This window comes from Taudactylus pleione, unplaced genomic scaffold (genome assembly GCF_031769625.1).
Source record: "Taudactylus pleione unplaced genomic scaffold, aTauple2 ptg000150l, whole genome shotgun sequence".
Taxonomy (NCBI): Eukaryota; Metazoa; Chordata; class Amphibia; order Anura; family Myobatrachidae; genus Taudactylus; species Taudactylus pleione.
Window position 1 is genome coordinate 569,540 of NW_028284552.1, and position 25,142 is coordinate 594,681.

Below are 25,142 nucleotides of genomic sequence, written 5' to 3' on the forward strand. Positions count from 1 at the left end.
GAGCCGCACGTTAACAACAGTACGCTCGTTGCGTTCCGATGTTGACTAACCGCGCATGCGTCGGGGTTACACCGCGCATGCGCGTACGGCAAATTGCGAGCTTTTTTTCTCTCGTTCCTAAAATAGCGTACAGGAAGTGACATGTCAAATGTGATTGACAGAACAGGGCGTTTTTGGGTGTTGACGGGGGTGGAGATGACAAAACGCAGGCGTGGCGAAGCGTTTTTGGGGCGTACATACATTAGCAGATGCGAACGTCAAATGAGTTCGGACCGTCTCATACGTCACTGAAACATCCGCTTTCCCTTCAAAATGCTCGCACAGCTTAGGGTCAGGATTACTCGACCACATTGGCGATGGCCTTCTCCTCCGTCCCGGGACTCCACGATGGTGCTGCGATTAATCGTGGCTGGTCAGTAAAGTAATTAGTGTTGGATTGAAATCCGGCTTGGTATGTGTTTGGAAAGCAGTTTATTGGGATAGCACAAAAGCGTACGCAGGTGGAAATCAGAGCTGCTAATGTCATGATTACATAATCAATTAGCGTACATTTTTGGGTTTTTTTTTTGGCTACAATTTGGTGGTTATGGCCTATTGTAAAAATAATGTCATCATCTTTTAATTAGCTCCCCTTTTTTTTGGTTTACTGTTGAATTTGCATCGCTATGTGTTTTTTTAAACGTTCCTTAAAGAGGCCTTTTTTTTTACATAAGAGGGTCAGTTTTTGCGTTTAAGGCCAGGATTAAATGTAACCCATTTGTACAATAATGTCACAATACAATGTCTGTTTTTTTTGTAAAATTTATTGTTTACACACAAACAAATTGGCATAATATTGTATTGCCTTTTTTTGTGGCCAAGATATTTGATCTAAAAAAAAAAAAAACATAACTACTAACATAATCGTAAATACAAAATTTAAAAACATTTCACAAGAAAGGAGAGGGAAGTTTTGACCAGAAAGGAATATGAGCCAAGCACAGAAGGAAAGTGGGAAAAGTCGCCATTGCTGTCACCGTTTTCTCGGCCGTTTGGATGGGTGAGGGTGGGCGCCAGACCGGGTCCGGGATGCCATCGGGCTGGCCTGTCCAGAGGCAGATGTTGTGGCCTCTGGACTAGGCACAGGGCTAGGCACATTTGGAGGATTGCCTGATGTTGTGCCAGAGGTGGAGGATCTGGATGTTCCGGCAGGAAGGGAGGTCGGCTCCACCATGTGCTGGCGAACGAGCTGCTCCAGGGCATCGGCGATGCGGATGTTGGCCCTGGTATTTTCCGCCAGGGCCTGAGCAATGGTCACGTTGGCCGCAGCATTTTGCTCCAGGGCCTCAGCCACCCGTATCAGACTGGCGTCCATCCTCTGCAGAATCTCCGTATGGCAATCCGATTTAAAATTGAGTTCTGTGAGGAGGCCCACTGCCTGCGAGGGGGCACGCCCTGGACTGGCTTCTGCAGGGTCCTCAGCCGGATGTACTGGTTCCTCCCCTGCAGAGTCAGCAGAAATTCTGCGGCCAAGGCTCCCCTCTGGAGCAGACTCATCCGCCTCTGTCTCTGTTAGGAAATTGGAGAAAAGACTCACATTAGAATCTACATATTGGCACAATAGCATTTCTGAGATGGTGACATGACAAGACTTACCTTGGCCAACATGAGGAGCCGCAAAGTCTGGCATGTCCGTATCCATGTTGGACACGCCAAACACCTCCACAGCCTGCACACACCCCTGTGCCATCTCTTCTAAGTCTGTCAACTCCAATGACACAGGGGTGGGACCCCCACCTGTCCCCCTTGCATGCCTAGCCCTGTCGGCAAGTTTTTGCTTTAGACGATATTTGAAGTCTGCCCATCTGTGGAATGAATTTGGAACCATTATCCTTTTTTTAACAATGGGGTTTGTTTATAGGATGGGAAAGTGTTTACTTACCGCCGTTTGACATCCCGGGCTAGACGGACATAATCACCCACCCTATTGACAGCAACGGCGACCTCCTCCCACATTCTCCACTTCTGGCTTTGGCTCATATTCCTGGCTGCCTGGGGCAGGATGTCAACGCACTTCTGGATCAAAACCTCCATCTCCTTGCTTGTGAAATGTGGCTGCCTTTTTTTTTTGGCAGCTTTGGCGGGTTGACTGGGGCCAGCAGTCTCTTCCATGTCATCCTCCTCACCTATTTGGGTAAATATGCAGATTTAGCCACTTCTCAACTTGCACAATATTATGTTATAAAATACTCATTGACACAAAATGCATGAAGGCCTTACCGCCGCAATTTTGACCATTGTTTCCCTGGTTTGAAGCCATGTCTCTGCTTCCAGCATGAAATCATCCAGAAATTCTATGTGATTTTGTGACGTATTTATACATGCGTCGTTAGATTGCGGCCGCATCATTGATTGTGCGTCCCTATGATTCATCCTTAATTTGTGCGGGAAAATAAACACTATTTATGGCTTGGTGTGTGTGGATTCGAGGTGGGGTTGTTGGAGTGTTGTCGGTGAAGTGGTTTGGATTTGGTTGGTTGGTTGCGTTTGGAGGATTTTGGAGAGTTGTTTTTTTGTTTGTTTTTGCTACATTTCTTTGGTTTTTACGTTCGCATTTTTTTCATTTTTTCTACATCCTTTCCTGATTTGGTAAGTTTTGTGCATTCAAATTTGTGGCCAATTGTTGTATTCTTCTGTTTTGTGGTTAGTTAATTTGTTTAACACTCATTTCATATTTTTTAGTTTTTTTTGGTTTTCGGACCCAAAGAAGTTTTTTGAGGACATCTTATATATTCGAGTTGGGTAAGTCCATTTTTTGTCTTGCATTTGCGAATGAATTACCGCATTTTGGACTGTTGGTGTAGTGACTTGCATTTGCGAATAATTTACCGCATTTTGGACTGTTGGTGTAGTGACTTGCATTTGCGAATAATTTACCGCATTTTTGACTGTTGGTGTAGTGACTTGCATTTGCGAATAATTTACCGCATTTTGGACTGTTGGTGTAGTGACTTGCATTTGCGAATAATTTACCGCATTTTGGACGGCTTATTCATCATATAATCCAGTTTTGCTTTGCCCTTTTCCATTTTTTGGGTCCATTTGAACCCTATTTGACGTACGGTGTGCAATGTAGTTTTCAGCGATGGCCAAATGTGTTTTTCCGTTATTTTCTGTGTTGGCTTGCAACAATTTTTTACCTTAAAAAAAACCCTTTACATTTTTGACGTCTCATTGTTGCCTTTTTTACAGTTTATACATATCATGACAATACCCCGGCATGTAAGCAGCTATGGATGGTATCAGAAAGCTAAGTTTTTTTTTCTTACTTTTGGGGTGGGTCAAAAGCCTTACATTGTAAACTTTGAATTTCAGGTAGATCTGGGGCGAATTGTTCTGGCCCTGCTCCCGGAAGACGACCAACCTCAAACTCGTCCCAGGCGTAGGCATCGTAGGCATGCAAGGCCCCAGATATTTCGAACACGTGTCACCCTTTTTGGAATGCCCGATGATGAGGTTTTAAGACGCTACCGTCTACCTCCCAAAATCATCATAGACACTCTCTCATTAATAGAAAGTGATCTTGAGCGGCAAATTGACAGTCCAACAGCAATACCACCACTGACGCAATTTATGGCGGTGTTACATTTCTGTGCCTCAGGATCGTTTCAAACAACGGTCGGAATAGTGGCGGGCATCTCCCAATCCTCCGTTTCCCGGATCCTGAGGGCAGTGATGGAGGCACTTTTCAAGCACCTCCATCATTTTATTCAAATGCCTTTGGATATGGGTGCCCTTAGTGTGGCCAAGGCCAATTTTTACCAAATAGCTGGCTTCCCACACATCATAGGGGTTGTGGATGGTACTCACATACCACTTCAGCCTCCAGCACGGCTGGAGGCCATATTTAGAAACAGGAAACACTATCACTCCCTGAATGTAATGGTGGTATGTGATGCCTCCCTCCAGATCCTGTCCCTGAATGCTAAATTACCCGGAAGTGCTCATGACTCCTTCGTCATCCGGCAATCAGGGATATGGCAGAAATTAACCAACCTACAAGCTGGTGATGCGTGGCTTCTGGGTAAGTGGAGACCTTTAGTACATAACAATGTTAAGCTTGATACACAGTGTTCCTGATGTGGTCTATTTTTGTTCACAGGAGACAGTGGATACCCTTGCATGTCCTGGCTGCTCACTCCTTATTTGGCTCCCACACCAGGGCCACAAAGTGCGTATAATTCCGCACTTACAGCCACCAGGCAAGTGGTGGAGCGCTGTATCGGCCTTTTAAAAGGCCGATTCAGATGCCTCCACCGCTCTGGTGGCGAGCTCATGTATGTGCCGGATATGGTGTCTAAAATTGTGGTCCTGTGTGGGATATTTCACAACATTGCCATAAGGAGTGGTGTCCCAATGCAGCCAGAGGATGCCTTACCTGAGGATGGCCCCCCCGAGGTTGGTCGAAGGTCAGTATGTGGGGGGGCCATACGCGATGATGTTGTGGCCAGATTTTTTAGGTAAGTTTGTTCAAAACTCCAGTGTTTATACCTAATGTGTTTTTTTTTTTGGGCAAACATCTAATTTATTTTTATTTTTCTCACCATCTTCTGTTTGTTCACATAATCTTTGGCACTCCAACGCTCACTACTTCCTGCTACCCTTACCAAACCTGGATCTGGTCCTTTTGGGCATATATTCTGGAACCCATATCGCAACGCCATGTTTGTGGAATCATGTTGGCATGGTCCTTCGTCAACCAGTTCTTGATTTTGTGTTTTTATTTATTTTTTTCTTGGTATGTGTTGTATTTGAATTTATCACTGTGTATTTTTTTGGGGAGTCACCACTTTGTTTGCTCTGTTATGTGGTGAATAAATGTTTGAAGAGTGAAATGGTCTTCCTTTTTTGGGACGTTAACAGCAAGTGTAACCAGGTTAACACAAGTTACATTTGACTAAGGGGTAAACCAGTACTGACGCCAGATGAGCAAAACTGAAATATGTTTTCAGCTTTCCAATCCACACCAAAAGGAAGCCTGGCCCAACCTTGGGATTTGTAAGATTGGCCTAAGCAGCTTGCGCACCAAGTAGGAACCTTGAAAATGTAGAAATCTGAAATTGACACTACACCCAAAAAGGGAAATTACATTGTTACTGTTATGTGTTTCTGGTGTCTGTTTGACATACAAAGACAAAACACAATCTAACTTTTACAAAAGGGAAATCCTTGCAGGAACTTATGTCAGGCTAAACTATTTTGGTTTTGGTTTTTAAAAATGATCCACAACGTATATTTGTCTTTAAAATTTTATTGGGAAAATACAACAAAAAAAAAAAATCTAATGCCGAAGGAGGCCAGACAGTCGGTCGAGGGCCACCAGAAGGCCGATTACATGGTGGCGCATCTGCCCCACAACATCCGCCACCTCTTGCCGACGCCTCTGTTCCTCTGTGGGTGAGAAAAGTGTGTGGGTTAATACAACAATAGGGACTCCACAGAAAAACATTAATTAAAAAACAAATCACTCCTAAACCCAAAAACATAAATAAAAAGTGTGGGCTGGCAAAAATACAAGGCCTAGGTACAAATTCCCACAGGTATGATATGTGTATGCTTAAATCACCAGGAAGAGGTAAAGGCAAACCTTCACAATCAACAAAAGTCAAGCCACAAAAACACGAAGAAAGGCACGACACATGATTACATACAAACAGTTTGTGGTTTAAAAAAAAATAATAAAAAACATACCGGGAAAAAAATCGGGAGCTCCGGCAAAACCTCCATGATCCTCCTCGGAGGATCCGTCATTCCCCAAAGAATGGGGCGGAGTTATGCTGGACTCCGGGGAGGGGGTAATTGGAAGAGGGGTGGGTGGAGGAGAGGGGGAAGTGGGACGGAGGGGAAGGAGTCCCGACATTTCCGGGAGAGGGTCTGGGAAGGATGGGGAGGAGTGGGGAATAGGGGAAAGATTTGGGGTGGAGTGTTGGCTGGGGGTTGGGGAGAGTGGGCGGGAACGCCGACGTTGACGGCGGAGTCTTGGCTGTCCCCCTAAAATATGTCAAATAAATTGCGTTTAGTTTATGGACAAATCCGGCCAAACAAACAAACAAAAAAAAAAACAAAAAAAAAAAAATAGCAGTAGAATTAAAAAATCATAAAAAGAGGGAAAACATGCAGACGCAGATATGAGTACAAATAATAAATAGAACAGACAGGAAAACATGCAGACGCAGATATGAGTACAAATAATAAATAGAACAAACATGAAAACATGCACACGCAGTTTGCCCCACAAACACAAACATTAAAACCACAATACATAACACTTACTTGCCAGGATCTGCATGCGAAAGCATGCCAGCAAGCGGGGCGTTCGCCGTTGCAGGTCGGACCACCTGCGCTCCAGCTGGCCGATGTTGCGGCGTGATCCAAAGGACCGCAAGCGGGACCGTACCTCCGCATACGCGGAGCGCTTCTGCCGGTTGGTCATGGGTTCTGGCTGGCTGGTGATCCGGCGATCCATGACCTCCGTAAGCACCAGCAGCTCACGCCTGGTGAATGCGGAGGCTCTCATGATGGCAATGGTGTTTTTCTTAAAAATCATTTTTGATAAAGTGTGTAAAAATTTTCTGATTGGCTAATGTATTTTGGAAATTAACAGGAGCAATTTTATTGGTTAGTGTATGAGTCATGTGTTCGACAGGGCCAGAAATCTCTGGAGAGTTAGGATAGGCTTGATGCAGTGACATGCGTAAGCAAATTTAAATAAAGAAATGAACCCAGGGAAATATGCGGGGATACACAGCAATAGTACAATTGTTTAATTGTGGTTCACATGTTTTTTAAACAATACAAGCGAATGTTTCATCCGTACGTATTCTGCGGCTAAACACAAACACAGACAAGAGTAAAGTTTCTTTCATTGTGTTGAAAAAAAACAAACAATTAAGCTAATTGATACATTGATTGGCATGATACGATTGATGGAGGTAGGCAGAATAAAGGAGCAGGTAATCGACATCTGACAAGGCCACTTCCTGTTTATACTTGTGCGTGCGTTCCTTTCAAGCCATTTCGGGGATGTACGCTCGCTATTTCGTACGCTCGTTAGTTAGAGGAGGGGTCGTCAGAGTTTTGGGAGGAATTTTAGATGCGAACGAAAATACGAGCGTGCCATTGAATTTAAATATTTTTGTACGTACGCCTAACGTACGTGCGCCCGCTTGCGAGTGGGTCTGAATGAGGGCCTAAGTGCCATAATTAAAGTGTCCCTACTCACAGCTGTCTGTAGTTCTAACTAATTGGCAGAATAATTATATATATTATATATATAATAAATTAGTTCCAAAATCTGCTGATAAGGGAAAATATGGTGCTGCACAAGGTAAAATACATGAAAAGATCCCACCAAATAAATAACTTAGAAAAAAATTAAAATTACATTTGTATTTTTCCTCTTTGTAAAAACTTAAAAATAAACTGAACTGACATACCAGTAGAACTGATCTCACAGCTCCAAACTTACTTGCAGTACACTCAAAATATACAATGATACCTTTTCATGCATTTTACGTTGTACAGCGCCATATTATCCCCTATCGGCAGATTTTAGAACTATTTTTTTTTCCCACAGAATCCTTCACCCCATGACTTGAATAGTATACTTACTAAATTAGTTAGAGCTACAGGCAGCTCTGAAATGGCAAACTTTATTATGACTACATTGTATAGTGGTATACAACAATCTGATCTATACTAATATAATAAGAACGTTGTGTCTGTCTGTTTGTTCCAAAAACTACTGAACCAATTTTCAGAACTGCAGCATTTTGTAGTGGAAACTCCTAGGAATAACCTGCACATAGTTTCATCTCAATCCGTCAAGTTAAAGCTGAGCAATAACAACATTTATAGACATCACCAATGCAAGAGATAGGTGTGGCACCATGCGTGCGACCGGTAAGGGGAGGGAGGAGTGGTGCATTGGGCCCACGTCCACTTGAATAGGATAGGCTACATAGCAGCATGTACAGAGGGCACACATTGACATTGGTGTGAGTGGTGGGTGAAGGCGATGCCGCCACCAGTCTGTATAGCGCTGCTGGTCACATGGGTCACTCTGCGACAGGGCCCAAATGCAGAGCAATACAACTAAAATACATCAACTAAGAAATGTTGGCAGAAGCAATTTCATCATGGGCGAAGCCACGGGCAACAGCTAGTGCTACATATTGCTGGCTATATTCTGCCAAATTGTAAAGGTGCCTACACACTAGACGATTATTTGCACGATTTTGATGCATCGGAACGATAAATCGTTCAAATTTGTGCAAATCGTGCAGTTTCCACTGAGCAATAACGATCTGATGCGTGGTCCCGTTAATCGTATCTTCAGATCTTACCTACTGCAGGTAATATCTAGCAATCTCTTTAACGATGCACTGGAAATTGTTAAGGACGTACGATAGGTCGTTAGTAGAAAGTTTGTGAAAATTAACATTTTATGCACGATATCGTTTGTCCAGGACTGCCAGGGAGCTGCCGGGGAGTTCAAGGGAAATCGTTAACGACATTGCATCGTTTGCTAGTCGTTTAGTGTGTGACAAATATGCCATAAAAGCAAAGGACTAACTGGTTGCTACAAATCCTGTAGAAGCTGTCCCTCTATAAGACTGTGTTCTAGGTAATTCACCTGAAGTCACAAGGCAATACAATTCAATGAGGCAGCCTACATATCACATATTTTTGCTGGGGGGCACATGAAACACTTGTCAATTTAACCATTGAAAACCATGGAGTATTGTCTGATGAGTAGTGCAGTATGATGAGACTGTTGGTGCACAACTATTAATGAATACTGTATTTATTTACTATGGCTTACAATAGCAGGGACTCTAGGGCCCATAATACCACATTCCTATTACTGCACTATTACTTCGTTTTCTAATACAAAAACAAATGGTAACATTAATTACAGAGGAACAAATAGGAAGAGGGTAATTTGAACTATGGCATGCTGTGGTGAAGTGATGTTTGAATATTGGGCGACATATCAGCATCTATGGTCGTTTGGAAGTTTAACTTTAAGTGACAATTAATGAAATATAATGAAATGCTGTTTTAGAGAAAGTGATACTTTTAGTGACACATACATATACTTTATGTATATGTAGTTAATTACATTTTACTTTTTTTTTTACCTACCTTTCTAATTAGAGATGATACTAACACACAAACTGAAACCTACCTAAACATCTGTTGACCAACGCATCTTATGCTGGGTACACACTTGTTGATATAGCTCTTATTGGAGGAGGGATATATCGCGATTGCGTTGGTGGGTGTGTACACCCAATAGGTCTGTGAACTACGTTGTTCAAAGGCATTATCAGGTCAGCCCTGCAGCACAGCTGGTGCACCTGCATGTGTGTACGGGTGACCCGTCGACTGTCGACATCTTGTTGCAGGGACCGCTGACACTGACATCTCAACTGGGTGGGCAAATTTAAATGCCCGCCCACTTGTGATGTCAGCCCAGGCACATTTAGAAGTCGATTGGTACATGTGTATAGCTTACCAATTGGCCACTCTGATGGCGAATTATTCTACTGACTAATCCTTCGTCTAAATGTGTACTCAACCTTACAGTATGAATAGATTTGCACATTCATCTATAGAGCCTTCATCTTACCCAAAACCTGCATGACAATGTTCTGTAATACTACAAATAAAACCTGAATCTGAACCTCTGGCTGTGCTTATCGTATATACATAAAATCTATTGTAGGTGAGTCAGCAGGTACTGTGTACAAATATAGGAAATGTAACAAGTGCAAAAGAAGCATTAATTTGGTTTTAAATAGTACTCATCGCCAGACTGTAAATACCTTGTTATGCTGTGTTTCTAATTAGATACACTTATTATGAATTAGATTATTTATGATATTAGACATTAGATACACTTATGTGAAATACATCATTTTCTTGTTTTTATTTGAAACTGAATTTACTTCGCTAAGTATTTCCCGTACTCTTGTGAAGTCACTAGATCATAGTCGCAGTTAAGGAATGAGACACAATTATGCCAACTCACATACCAAGGTTATCACTGGGTTTGAGAGAAGCTTTTTGTGTGCTCTAGAATGGATTTAGCATTGGATCATGAAGATATACAGAAAAGATGAATATACATGAAGTGGTTATATTGATAAGCGGTCAGTGGTGAAAATGAATGAGTGTGCACATTTCACTTTTAATTTACTTTAAAAATTCTTTAGTAATAATATAGGGATGTAGCTTACTGTGTACCCCAGAGCATGCCTCTTTATGTAACACATGTTGTTTCTCACATGATCTGTGTAAGTATATTTCTATATTTCTTCAAACACAAAAGAAGTAACAGCTACAGCCAGAGTATGACAACACTTCCCCACAGCTCAGGCTCTGTAGATATATTTTAGTAGTCTGAGAAATTGTTTTCAGGAAATGAAAACTGTCACACTCTCCTTACAGAAACACTTTTAGCATGTCTTAACTTCAGCATGAGTCACCTTTACAATATTACCAATTCCTCAAATAGAAAACAATTTATATTCATAATAAGCACAACATGTTCTCACATAAGGGCTTACAGTAGGTAGCAGAATGGCTAGTAGGCCGTCTACTAGCCATTCTGCTACCTGAGGCAACACCTCAAATACTGCCCTTTTGATTCCTTAAGTTGCCATACACAGAAATTACTTCACAGCAAGATTCAGTCATGGAAATGTATCAAACTTTCTAAAGAATGAGAAGTTGTCTGTAACAACCAATCAGCTTCTACCTATCGTTTTATATAATGTACTTGATAAATACTAGCAACAAGCTGACTGGCTGTAACTTTTCCATGCTTTAGAAGGTTTAATACACTCCCCCAGTGTCACTAGCACTAGGGAGTGTGTTAAAACTACTGCCTGATAAAACTCTTAGTTTACCTCATAATTGTTTCTGTAAAGCAATGTGCGAGATGCGGTCAATATCCCGGGCCTGTCAGAATCCCGGCACAGCAATCCCGCCCGCTGGAATCCCGAAGGTAAGTAGTAGGGTTAGGCACTATGGGGAGGGTTAGGTTTGGGGTGCAGGAAGAGGGAGGTTATGTTTAGGCACCGGGGGGGGGGGGGGTTAGGTTCAGGCACCAGTGAGAGAGGGTTAGGGTAGGGAGAGGGTTAGGATAACTGACAGGTGTCGGTATCCTAACCCTGTCGGGATGCTGGCGTCTGGATTCTGACCGCCAGCATCCCGTACCCATCCCCAGTGCGTATGCTACTTTATACAGGCCTTGAACAACTTGTAGTGATATGCAATGACCGATGAGATATAAATCTTAAATATTTGTATTAATATTAGTTTTCAAGTTTATGTTAAATCAACTCATTATGTATTGAACTAAAGCTTGCAGCAAAGTGTTTAATGACTCAAGTGCTACAATTGAGGTAGATAACCTGTTTGCTCTTCAACTGTATGAAGTGTGCCACAGGTTGGCTACAGCTGTGCTAAACAAACATTAAACTCCCTATCACAAGCATAGCGCTTATGCTCAGTTTAATGACTCCAGCAGCTGTTACAGTGAAGCTACTGAATGCAAATGACAGAAATGGTTGGCATGGTAAAATATCTGTGAAGAAAAATGACACTTTGTTTTTGTTGAGGCAACATTTCTTCTTCTGATGTGTGCTTATAATATATTCCAGATTAAATAAACATTATGAATGTGCAGAAAACAAATCATCCGGGAGAACAGCAACATAAACCAAATAGTTGGTTTTACAGAATTAATGGAAGTGGCGAGATGAAAAGTGCATCCTCCAGGCATTGCTGACCTTTGAAGGTATCTGAGAATGCTAGAGGGAAAACATTCAAGCAAAATGGCAGTCTGAGGTGTCACCAAATAGTCTACAGTGCATTGTATGACCTCAAAACTTGAAAGCACACTTGTTTCTCTTTAAATCATAGATGCAATCTTTGATCAAAGACATAGCTAAAAGGGCATTTTACAATTATAACAAGTTGTTAAGAAGCTTTGCAGCTGCCAGTTATAACCCATTCTGGAGATAATAGAGGTTGCCATCCGCAGAAGTAAATATAGTGGGGTGCAGATTACTATTCAGTGCAACAGAAGATCTTCCTAACAAAGGTGGCTGCAGAGAACAGGAAAGGAAAAATGACAGCAGAACAGGCTACTGAGAACATTTCCTAATGATGCTGAATTAGAAAACAGCTGAAGACTAGTCAGCAAGTCTTCAGTGTACAAAACCACTGTTTTATATTAATGTATTAAGCGTATTTCTGGTCTCATCTTTATGCGAACAAGCTGTGAAAGCAGATATTGTATCTTTTTCTTGCATTATGTGGGTCAGTGCAGAAGCCAGAGTCTGAGCCTGAGTTACAGACCTGCAGTCTTCTAGGTAACACTTACTACAGACTGGTTGGTTCTCACCTGGTTGCATGGGCAGTAATATCTAAAGTGCATTACACAACAACGGCCACTAACGATATTGCTGACGACGCATGGGATCGCTCATAGTCAGCGACATAGCGGGTTTACACTGGCTGATGTGGACGAGGATGTTGGCCCAATATACCGGATCGGCGACATATTTTCTAGTGTGTACCCAGCATTAGACCTCCGAGATGTGTTTTTTGCTGTTTGTAATGGTTGGTAGTGAAATATCCCAACACATTATATATATTTTAACAAAGCCTCGGAGAAAAGTCACAGATGGATTGAATACTGAACTGCAGGATAGAAAAAAATGGGTTAATTCAGGCCATTCGATTTGTTGACTTGTTTTTTTCCTATGGTAAAAAATAAAACTTTAAAAGATGAGAATCTGACTGGGAGGAGATGTGAATAATACGTGAGCTAGACGTACAAGTGGAGCAGGCCGAGGAATATCCGCTGCTCAATAAATTCAGGCTACAGTACTTGAATCAAGAGGAACACTGATATGCAATCACTTATATGCTTAATGAAAGTCTACAGAAAGAATGTCCTGGGGATGATAGTTAACCTGTGCTTCACCATGTCCTGCGACTTGCAGAAGTGGCTGAAGAAGCGGGCATAGTACAAGTGCATCACGGCATGTTCCTTTCCTCCAATGTACAAATCAACAGGCATCCAATAGTCAGCCAAAGACTTTTCAAAGGGCCTGAAAAATAAAGACACAAACATACATGACAGTAGGTGTAACAATGTTATAGTAAAAAAAATAATTGTGCAAAACTGGTATTATATAGCATATTTTTCTACAATTACATATCGTATTTATTATACATTTTAGCTGCTCCCCTCCACAAACTAACTGTCTCATACTGTACCTGGAGTCACCTGATTGCCTGCATATAAACTGGGTAATGACAGATCAGTAGTTTGTACAGGGTTAATCAGACCCCAACCAGGGTTGGAAAACAAATTTTCGTAATTGTATTTAATGTTTTAATGAAAAAAAAGAATCCTGCTGGTTATATTAATACTGTGAAAGTTTGCTATGTATTAGAAACCTTGATCAACCATGTTTTAATGCTTTCTAACATTAACAATCCAAAGTTATTAGGATTTCTTTTATCTCATCAAAAGAGATCCAGACTAAGGGAGGAATTCAGTTAGATGGGAAAAACTGGAAACTTAACGTCGGAGAAGTTTTCGCACAATTCACATGTTTTGGTGTGAAAACACATTCGCACAAAAACTGTTAATGGAGTAACCAGCGAAAAGTACAGGTAAATTTGGGGAAATCTGTCTGTACCCCTTAAAATAGGTAACTGACCTATGTTATCATTTTAGAAGTGTATTAGTGGCCCTAATAAAAGTATTTGGGGTTCTTAAATTGTGTCAAATGGCTATATATTGTATACTTGCATGTGTGTGGAAAAGCTATTTTTTTGGCCAAAATAAATGCTGCAGTTAAATTGGGGGTACATTAAAATGGGTACAAGTATATTTTTGAGTAAAAAAAGTACACTTTTAAAAAAATTTAAACATACACCTGGTGCAGCAATCTGCAATGTTTAAAACACATGTCCCATCCATGCTGCCCCACAAAATACCAGACCAACTACTTTAAACCCATTTTACAACACTATTCATTTTTTCACCCAAATTTGATATGTAATTATTGGTCAAATTAAGGTAATTAAAAAATAATTTGTCCAAGGGGTTCTGATCCAAGTCCCCACATTTTTAAAACAAAAATAAGGATTTTGGCACTAAGTCTTTCTTCCTTCCACTTGTCTCAGTAGGACTGAAGGGTTTGAAATGAAATAAACATGAAGGAGATTAAACCATGAGGTGTTTCTCTGCATACTGCCTCTGTATTGTGTTTTGGAGTTGTTTATCCTTGTTTACCCTTTATGATTGAGAATGTTAGTTGTGGTGTTCGCCTGTCCTATAGGATTGTTGGGGGACGAGTTTGTGGAGTCTTAGCTGATGCTAGGCAGATTTAGTACCTCTCTAATCTGGTTCATCCTTCTACCCTCCCTATTATTCTCAAGTGTGTGAATTTACTGCATTGGTTCAGCTAACTCAAATGAAGACCACAACAACAAGAATATGGGATAATAACAGGGAGATTCCTTTATAATAGGCTTTTTTTTAAAGCAGTTACAGCGCAGTTCCTGTAGTCCAGCATAATAAAAAAAACTATTTTTTTTTGTTTTCTTTAAACCATTTGATTTAAAACAAGGTAGTTTAAACCAGTCAACTCTGACCCAAACCAATGTGAAAATGTGTATAGAATTTACAATGGTATCCTGTTAATTGTAGCATTCACAATTAATACAGTACAGAAAAAAGAACAATAATAGTTTTCATGTTGTGGTGCACGTTAGGTTGTAACATTATGAACCTAACATGCACCACCACATAAACTCTTCCTGTTCTTCTCTGTGTACTGTACTAATCAAGAGTTTGGCAGTACAGGTAGCACTCCTGTAGCACACTAGATAATATTATTATTATTATTGTTGTTATTATTATTAAATTTTCTAACCATAATATCATTGTAAGAATTAGGTCTGTTACACTTTTAAATTATTATATCTGGTAAGGGGTGGGTTTTCTTTCCTCCCTGTTTCTGCAAATTCACAATCAGCAACTGAACATTACATGGTCACATTCTGCTGTGGGGATGGGTACGGGATGCCGGCGGTCAGAATACCGATGACGCCATCCCGACCAGGTTACAATCCCAACGGCTCTAGGTAAGTAACCCTAACCCAACCACTAACCCTATCCCTCCCTGGTGCCTAAACCTAACCTCCTGCCTAGTGCTAAACCTAACCTCCCCCTACCCGCACCCTACACCTAACCCTCCCCCCTTAGTGACTAGCCCTAACCCTCCCGCTAGTGCCTAACCCTAAAGCTAGCCCTCCACCTAACCCCACTACTTACCTTCGGGAAGGTAAGTAGTGGGGTTAGGGACTCCGGCGTCGGCATTCTGAAAGTTGGAATCCCCGCTGTAAGGATTCTTATCCTCTGCTGTGTGCTCAGACCTGGCAACTCCCGTGCCTTTATTTTAAACCCTTCACTGCTGCTGTTTTGTCACCCCTTTTCTGAGGCCATCTTTTAGCTTTTTCGCTTGCCACATTCCAACATCAAGATGACTGATTTTTTTTTTTACGTGCCCACACAAATTATACCTTGCTATACCATTAATCTTTTTGTTCATGACAGCACAAAAATAATGTAAGCAAACGTGAGGTATTTTTATTTTTTTTGCTTCAGCATCAATCCACCTTTCCAAAGTTACAAAAATCTGAATTCTATGTGTAGGATTTCATAAAAACATAAAATCTGTACTTGAAGATGATAATGCATTTAAAAAAAATTGCCAAACTCTTACTAGGTATAAAAATAATATGGGAGCCCAACAAGGCCTAACAAATTGTAATCTATAAAATCTACAGAATTAATTTGATTTGACACAAAATGGGTGATATTTTTGTGTAATGGTTAAGTCTGTGTCTGGTAATCACCAGATAATAACTTCTAATGGGGCACATTGTTTGAAAGAGAAGCCCCCCTCTTTCAAACAAAAGTGTCCACAGATTGTGCACAATATGCACTCCCCCTATATATGAATGAAAAATAAAAAAATTCAGTAGAACTGGATGAAATTGATTGGTGGTCACAGGCAATCACCAGAAAATAACTGATAAGGGGCCTCATTATTTGAGAACAGGGGGCACCCATGTGTGCAGATGTAATTATGGGCGAAATAGGCCTGCCACACATACACTCAGAAATAGCAACTAGGGGGCTGCAGAGACCGAACCTACTGGACTCCATTATTTTCCCACACATTAAAGGTTATTGCCTGGTGATCAAACGAGGGAGCCCCATCTCTATACATGCCGGATTTGAGGAGATAGAGAGACTGAAAATTCCTCCACTCATAGTTTTAATGCTTTTTATTTTTTAATTAAAGTGACATCATTGCCATCACTTCTGATCTTCCCCAACTGGTACCTATACTTCCAGGACTGATGGTGAGGTAATTTCCTTTTTGAATTTTTTTCTTACACCCGCCACAGTCGTAAGACAGAGACAGAGGATGAGTCCCACTCATCCTCCTCAGTGAAGGAGTTAAATGGATCATTATATTTCTATGAGCTCTGATAAGGAGAAAATGCCAACATCCTTTAATTAATGCTACGAAAATAATGGGTCAAGTCAATATTTTATCACTACTTTATTAATTTGGAATCAATGATTGTGCAGGTCTACTGTGTTTCTATCAGAGCCTTCTAACTCGGTAGCAGCTCTTACTCTACTCACTTAATGAGCAAGTAACAACAACAATGCACCGTCGATATGAAATGCAACCAGTGTTAATTTTGTTAACGAAAATTTTGACGAAAGGTATTAATTGAGAACACTTTTATTTCATGCCTTCATTGAAACGACATCTTAAATAAAGATATTTTGAAAATTACGCAAAATCTCTGTTCATTATGCTCTGACAAATAAAGACGGGACAAAATAACTGGATGTGTTCGTTTGGGAAGACAATTCACTGGAGTAATGTATTTAATGGCCAAAACCAAAATGGCCAACCAGGACTCCCTGTGTGGGAGACACTGTCTGAGCCAAGTCCTACAGAAACATATATCTTCAAGTCTCCAGCACGCTACTTTCTCTTTCCATCCCTAGTCTCCTCCCCCTGTCTGGGTGAGTTGCGCACACACTCCACACCGAAGCCCCAGACCTGCACACCGTGGAGTATTTGGGTGATGGGTGTACCCAGGAAGTAGTTCGTGATCCATGCCAGTGTGACACACACAGCCTGCGCATGCCAGAATAAGGGTCATGGTGTGGAGTACCAGATTACAACTCTGGAATCCAACAGCAAGTAGCAATGCCCTTAGTAAGACTGCGGGTGTCACGGGATGCCGTCCCCCAATTTGAGCATTATGTTGGCTACTTTTTTGACCGCGCAGGACAGAAGAATTCACACTCACTAACACCATTATTAGATAACCCCATCCAGACTCCATAACTTTAGTCTTTCAGGAGTACTAGTAGTGCTGTGTCCTATCCACTCCAATCTGTCACTTGTTACATATTGGGAGTCAGGACGGTTTGCACGCTTTGGTGGTATTGCCCAGTTTCTTCATGTGCAATTATATATATTTAATGGAGGGACTGAACAACACCCTAATTTAATTTAAACACGAGTTGCTACCTTGCTGAGACTTGTAGTACCACACAGGACAGGAACAAAGAAAATGCAGGTGCACACTCCAAGCACTAAGAATACTGATAATCAAAACAATTATAATAAACTCAAAACAATTATAATAAGCTCTACAATTTAGCATGGACTAAAATTGGCCAATAATGCGGGCCAACCTACCACGTCACGGTGACCTTGTCAGGTGGTTCCCTAACATCCCTAATACTGATTACTAAAACATTTATATATATTTATCATGTGTAACTGTATGAACATTGTGACAGTGGCTCAATAAATTGTTTTGTTTGTCATATATCCACCATTACCATTAGCATCTCTCCTTTAACATGCGTCTCCAGCAATGTTTATTGTGTGATTTATTCTAAATTGTTGGGACTAGCTGACGTTATTTATAACAACTGTGAACAACCTGGTTACATGTAGTGCTTTACATACTAATTTATGAATAATGTTGAATGATGAAAATTCCTCAACTGTGCCTGCGGCACTGGCAGTGGGAAGGAAATGAAGAGATGACACCTGGACAGCGAGCTTGAGGGGTAGGGTTGATTGTAGAGTTATCAACAGTGATAAAGATATCAGGTTGGTAACTACTATTTGCAGGTGGAAATATAATCAATTCTGTTTGGAAATATTAAGTTTGCAAAATGCCATCCAAGATAAAATAGCAGAAAGGCGTTCAGTGACGCAGACCAATACAGATGGTGACAACTCTGGGGAGGAACATTGTCCATAGACTGATTATGAATTCGCACAGATATACAAGTGTCACATATCAAATTAATCAGTGCAGTCTCCTGGGGCATCCTAGTCTCATTACATTATGACTAGGATACATTTTGGCAAAAAAAAGACACCCGACAATAGCAGAGTTGCACGGGACCTGACAGCTCACTCACACCAGGCATCTCGCGCTGCATGGCGTATTGAGGTTAGATGTATGAGGAAACATCTGTAGATTGAATATGCTGCAGACCTGGGAAAAACAGTCCAGTGTGCAGCTCCAGGTAGGAATAGGAAGCAGTGCTTTGAATTGTACTGGTCCCCCGGGTGCATGCCACTTCTGGTGACAGGTAATACTGTCACTGAAGGCAAAGCCTCTCTGCTGGAACATATTTGCATGTCAGACCTCCCTTAAAGAATATGAAGGCCTGGAAAGGAGGCGTTGGGTAAATTGTGTTATAAATGATCACGCTGACAAGAGGGACATTCCAAAGACTCACTGCTCACTACATCATACGTCATGTGATGGTGGTTTCCGTGGCAGCAACATGACCATTAGCGATTTATAAATCAGTAGGGCTTAAAAAAAAAAAGGTAAGGAAAATGGACCACCAGTGTGATTTGTCTTATGGCAAATACAAAGGTAAATTTTACAAAACAGTATTTTTTCATGGCAGTAAAGACTTAATAAAAATAAGTAACATGTCTGTAAGTATTCTCACATTTCCAAAATAGACAGAAACTTGGTTTCGTAGCTGCAGAAGCAGCGATCATACCTTTCAGAGTTATGGGGATCTGTATATCTCAAATAGTACCAAGCCGAATCAACAAAAGTATCCATTGTATCGGTCTCTCTCAAAGCTGCCCTTGCACACCTAGGAAAAGCAAAAGTACAAGTGAAAAATTCTAATAAAGTATGCAAAATAAAAATATAGGGGCAGAAATCGGAATCGGTATGAAATACCGCCGGCCGCCCCCCGGGGGTGCCTAACCCTAACCCTCCTTCCCCCTAGCCTAACCCTAACCCTCCAGGGGGGGGTGCCCAACCCTAAGTCCCCCCCGTGAGCGCACTAAACCTAACCCTCCCCCCCGGCGGCTGTCCGCTCACGGTGCCCGGCATCCCTTCGATCAAGATGCCGGGCGCCTGTCTCCCGGAGTCGGGAAAATGACAGGCGTCTAGATATAGACGCCTGTCATTTAACCCTCGCCGGGATAAAGCAGTCGGGAAGCCGGCTGTCGGGATCACGTCAGCCGGTTTTCCGATTGCATCCCGATTCAATTAGCCGCAGGGTTTACACACAGCTAAAACTCCAGGTTTAACATTAACACCCAGAGCTATTCACTTATTAGGCAATTTCCCTGCACAATAAACCCACAGCCACTGCATGTTAACCTATAGATTCCGGAATCTATAGGTTACCCGCGCTGTAAGCCCCATGTCAGCTACATTAAATGCATATGATGGGGCTTACCGCATGTGGTAGCGACACTAAGTGGATAACTCAGGGAAAAGGTTAATTTAATCAGCCAAATTAAATAATAATGAAAATCAATTTTATACCAACTACCAGCTAGGTTCTATGTGCCTAGATAATTATTTAGTGTAAAGATCTTGAAAGGGAGCTGATTAATCAAACTATAGCTGCCATCCAGTGTCTGGGTTGTATAATTATAGGGCATGGGGATCTCACAGTACTATTAATAGAAAAGAGCAAGTTTCTAATTTAAATATACAAAACATTGTATTTTCCAACTGTTACCTTGGACATTTGCAGTTTATCCAGTCAGAAACCATTGATAAAGGGGAAGAACCCTTGCCTGTAAATGACGGCACACTGGGCAAGACCACAGGTAAGTCATCATACGGTACAGGCACAGTGCCACAGGATGAACAGTGGATGATGGGGATAGGTGTGCCCCAGTAACGCTGCCTTGATATCAGCCAATCCCTCAGTTTGTCACTGGTCAGGTGTCCACCCACTCCTTCATCCTGTGCTTGCTGGGTTATGGCCAGAAATGCCTCATGTCTAGACAGGCCTGTGAACTGGAATAAGGCCATACATTAGGGCTGTTAGACTAAGGAATATTTACATGTGGGAAAAACTGTACAGTTTGATATAAAATTATAAGTAAATTCGCCAATACATAATTATCAATCACACCTTACACTGAAAGGATTTGACAGAGTACACTTAAACTACACACTCGCTTGTCACTTTCGGCAAAAGGAGAGAGAGAAAAAAGATGAGGTCATGCTATAAATTGTCAGAAAAATGTATTTCATGTTATAAGAATCCACTCTGTGGATACACTTACCTTTGCAGAATTTGTTATCCTCTCTGTACCATCACTAAGAGTCTCTGTAACCCTGATATAGGCCAGGCCTAATTTATCAGCCAAAATGGCATCTTCAGAGTTTGTGCTTGGAATACCTGTCAATGGAAATTATACTGTTAGAAAAGCATAACATATTACATGAACCCAAAGCTTAATCTATTTAACAAGCTAAGTACTAATTAATGTGCCTGACGTTTATTATAACTGCTCTGAATATAGATAGGCGGAAAAAGAGTAATATAAAATAATACCAAAACAGTAATACCGGTCAATAATAAATTAGCGATAATATACAAAATGAAGACACTTGAAAAGAGGAAAACTGTGTCTGTGAATCACTATATTAAAATTAACAATTTAATAAGTCTAAAACAATAATAGATATACATAAAAAAAATTATACACTAAAACATGTAAGAGGACTCATTAAAACTAAAAGGTGCAAATATATGGGATATTAGAGAACTCTGGGCTTGATTCATAGGTGTAAGATATTCGCGTCGCTGCTGTGTCTTCGTAAACAGCAGATCTCAGAAGATATGCAAATGTCGCTGCCACCATCTTTTGTACACAGATACCCACCTCCAGCTTCTCCAATCCGCTGCTCGTATACAAAGACACATCATCGAACGAACATTGGACGTAACCACCAGGCCCTCCGGGCAAGCTTTTGGTTTCTCAGAATGTCTGTCCCAACTAAACCGCCAGGCCCAGTACAGCTGAGTACAAGGATGCAGTCACTGTACACTGTACTCTTCAGCTTACAGTGATCTTCACTACAAGCAAGTCCCCTAAGTACAACTATCCTGCTCATTGCGGGTTCAGGTGGATTTCACTTTCACTGTACTTCAGATTACCTTTCTACTCTGCAATTGTATTACTTATACTCAGCATCGCAGCTCCTGAACTAGTTTTGGACTCTCTACTCAGTATACCATTGGTATGACTATTCATGGTGTTTGTTGTTCTGAGGGTCCTCTCTTAGGAGTATAATTACTAAAGTGTGGGCTTTTAGAAGTGGAGATGTCGCCCATAGCAACCAATTAGGTTTTAGCTATTATTTTTTAGAAGGTGCTAGATAAATAAGAAGTAGAATCTGATTGGTTGCTATGGGCAACAACTCCACTTCTAAAAAGCCTCACTTTGGTAAATCTATTCCTAAGAGTGTTCGGGTTCATGCTGAGTCTCCAGCGTTCACTCTGCGTGAACGCTCCAGCATTCACTCTGGTTGCTGGGAACTGGATCTAGATTCCTCTTTGAGGGTTTCCGCACCAGTGACCCATCTCTGGTAATCGGTTTGCAGCATCTGTTAGCAGATTCTAGACAGGCTACCGATAATAATCTGTATTATTCACTGCTCTGTTCCCTGAGTTCCCAAACACTGCTTCCGGCCCCTTCTTCCTATATTCAGGGTAAGGGATTGAGTTTCACTCAATTGGTTCCAGTAACAGAATGGGAATCTTCAAGGTGTCTCTAAATGCACCATTCTGCTACGACTTGTCAGCCCAGTCCAAGGGCCCTGACTCGGATCTGAAAACCCCTAACGTGACAACAACACAGTGCCATAAGTTCCTAATATGACACATTGTAGTGCCGTCAGTGCAGATTATGATACACAGTGCATACAGTTCACATTATGCCACACAGGGGGTTGGGACCAAACAGCTCATACCTGAGGCCGACACTTACTACCATTCTGAGTGGAGATCTTCAATCTCTTAGCAGGCTACTTTGGAAACTTAGTAGACAACTATACGAGCTGGGTTTGAGCCCCTAAGCCTCTGAGCCCCATAGCAATGGCACCACTTACACCCACTATAGCTACGCCCATGAATGTGACACAGTTCAGTTCACATTACACAGCCTGATCTTACATTGATTGTGATTACATAGCCTTATTTATTTTATATCTATGAGGGTTTTTTTTTATTAAAATGATTGTTAATTTGGTCATAGATTTGTACATTCAGTTCAGTGAGAATGTCTGCCATTTGAATAAAAAATATTTGATGCATGCAGTGAATTAGCAGACATGAGATTAGCAATACATGTGTAATCACTGGCAATGACTAATTGATAACCAACAAACAAAATTAATTTAATGGTTTAATAGTTTAGTTTTAGAAAACACAAAATTAACTTACCAATTTTACTGTCCAGATAGCCCTCAAACTCACAATTTGCAGAGATAATAACAGGAAGCTCTTGCTTAGTAAAGAGATTAATTGCAGAGACGCGAGTAAGGCAATCTGGAATCACATCAGTAAGGATAAATGGTGGATATCGTAAATGTTACTCCATACTCATGATCATCACAGTTTCACCTTTAACTTGGGACATGTTATGCAGAGACTGAGTCATCATAGTTTATTATTTTTCAATGAAACCAATTATCGCTCTTCTTGAAAATGTGTAATGACCACATAGAGATTTTACACCCACAGATATTAAAAGTCCGTACTGAGAGCATTTATGTGATACTGTTTTTTTTTTTTTAATTCTAACTTAATGTCAGCAACAAAACATTTAAGTTTCTGCGAACAGTAAACTTGTTTTTTGCACATACTGTACATGAGAAGAGTTGCAAGTTTTAAACAAGAGGTAATCTGACCCAGGTGTTCATATGATCTCCTGAGTGAAAGTAAAAATTAAAATTAAAACATGTACACTGTAATGCTATAAGTGAGACGTAAATGTATTGCTAGTCCTATTCCTAACAAGCCAGATCCCAACTAACATGCATAAGATTAAACCAAAAGCCAAACAAACAGTAAATCTATTTATCTAAAATAGCTCTTATTTTGCCCACTTAGGCCCTCATTCAGAGCCGTACGCTCTGAGCAGAGCGCACGCTCTGAATGAGGGCCGCCCTCCATAATTCTGGAGCGTCCTCCTGGACGCTCGTATAGCTGTGGGTCACCACCCACAGCCTATACGAGCGTGCAGTTTGATGGCCGCGATGGTCGTGACCATCGCGACCATCGAAACTGCGAGCCAGAGCCTGCGGTTGAGGTTTTCAACCGCAAGGCCCGGAGTGATTTTGGCTCTATCAGAGCCAAAATCACTCCCACTGACATCACTAGTGATGTCAGTGGGCCGGCTTCTGACGGTAGGCGTTCCCTTGGGAACGCCCCCGTCAGGGAGGCACGCCCCCGGCACGCCCACCAAAGGGGGCGTGCTGTCAATCAACATCGACAGCACGCCCCCTTTGATCAGACACAACGAGCGAAGGACTTTCCTTCGCTCGTCGCGTCTGGCGCATGCGCACAACGGAGCTCCCTCCGTCGTGCGCATGCGCAGTGCACAACATCGACCCACTTGCGAGCGGACAGCCGCTTGCGAGTGGGTCTGAATCAGGCCCTTAATCTTGAAAATATAAGAAAACCACAAATAACATCGCCTGAACAACCAGAAATGTAAGAAGTCTAAATATTTCTTTTTTTATGGTGTTATAAAGACATGGTACGCCCTGTTTTTGGGTGTTTATAAAACCTAATCTTAGTGTATGCAAGAAATGGATTGAGGGTGAATAATGTGAACCATGGATTTCGGGGCACTATCCCATATTCCCGAGTAGGCTGGCCACCTGGATCTGCTCACTAGACGGCCACATCTTTGGTGAAACACGTCATTGTGGCTATGCCCCTGGTGCCTGATGCTATAAATTGTGGCTTTGAGCAGCAGGGGAATGGGGCCACGATAACGTGATTCGCTGCATCCTGCACCTTCTAACTGTGGCCAGCTATAATGTAATCTTTGTGTACAGCCCAGCAATGCCTTAAAGCAGCCCTGCCTGCAAGAGATTCCTAAACTTACTATTGCATAACTCAGGTCAAATCATAAACAACACTAATTTACACACCTTTCCCTGCCGTAAATGCTTCCTGAAGGGCTCCTTTCACACTGCTGCCACCATGTAGTAGTCTGTGGTTTGGTAATATAGCAATGTGAGATGCTCCATAAATAGCCTCTGGGTTAAAGGCATAAGCAGAAATCTTTTCGCCAGTTTCCAAATTGTCCACCTGTGAAATGATTATTTTTTATCTGTAGAGCCATACATAGTTGGATGAGTGACATTGTGACAGAGGGAGCGCCGAACATAATGAAAATGACAAAGGGAGCGCTGTACATTGCGACAGAGGGAGCGCCGAACATAATGAAAATGACAAAGGGAGCGCTGTACATTGTATCAGAGGGAGCGCCGAACATAATGAGAATGACAAAGGGAGCGCTGTACATTGTGACAGAGGGAGCGCTGAACATAATGAAAATGACAAAGGGAGCGCTGTACATTGTATCAGAGGGAGCGCCGAACATAATGAGAATGACAAAGCGCTGTACATTGTATCAGAGGGAGCGCCGAACATA

At 41.6% G+C, this 25,142-nt stretch overlaps 1 protein-coding gene across 4 annotated transcripts in view; it reads right to left on the reverse strand.

Annotated features, from left to right (window-relative positions):
* Window positions 1–25,142, reverse strand: part of LARS2 (leucyl-tRNA synthetase 2, mitochondrial) — a 268,441-nt gene that overhangs the window by 42,130 nt on the left and 201,169 nt on the right. For all 4 annotated transcript variants that reach the window (XM_088474262.1, XM_088474260.1, XM_088474261.1 and 1 more), the window contains 6 exons: window positions 24,637–24,796; window positions 22,919–23,023; window positions 20,754–20,869; window positions 20,198–20,481; window positions 19,214–19,312; window positions 13,032–13,169 (listed from right to left, as the gene is read on the reverse strand). In XM_088474262.1, the coding sequence (XP_088330388.1) occupies window positions 13,032–13,169; window positions 19,214–19,312; window positions 20,198–20,481; window positions 20,754–20,869; window positions 22,919–23,023; window positions 24,637–24,796 (902 nt within the window). The remainder of the gene's footprint in view (window positions 1–13,031; window positions 13,170–19,213; window positions 19,313–20,197; window positions 20,482–20,753; window positions 20,870–22,918; window positions 23,024–24,636; window positions 24,797–25,142) is intronic.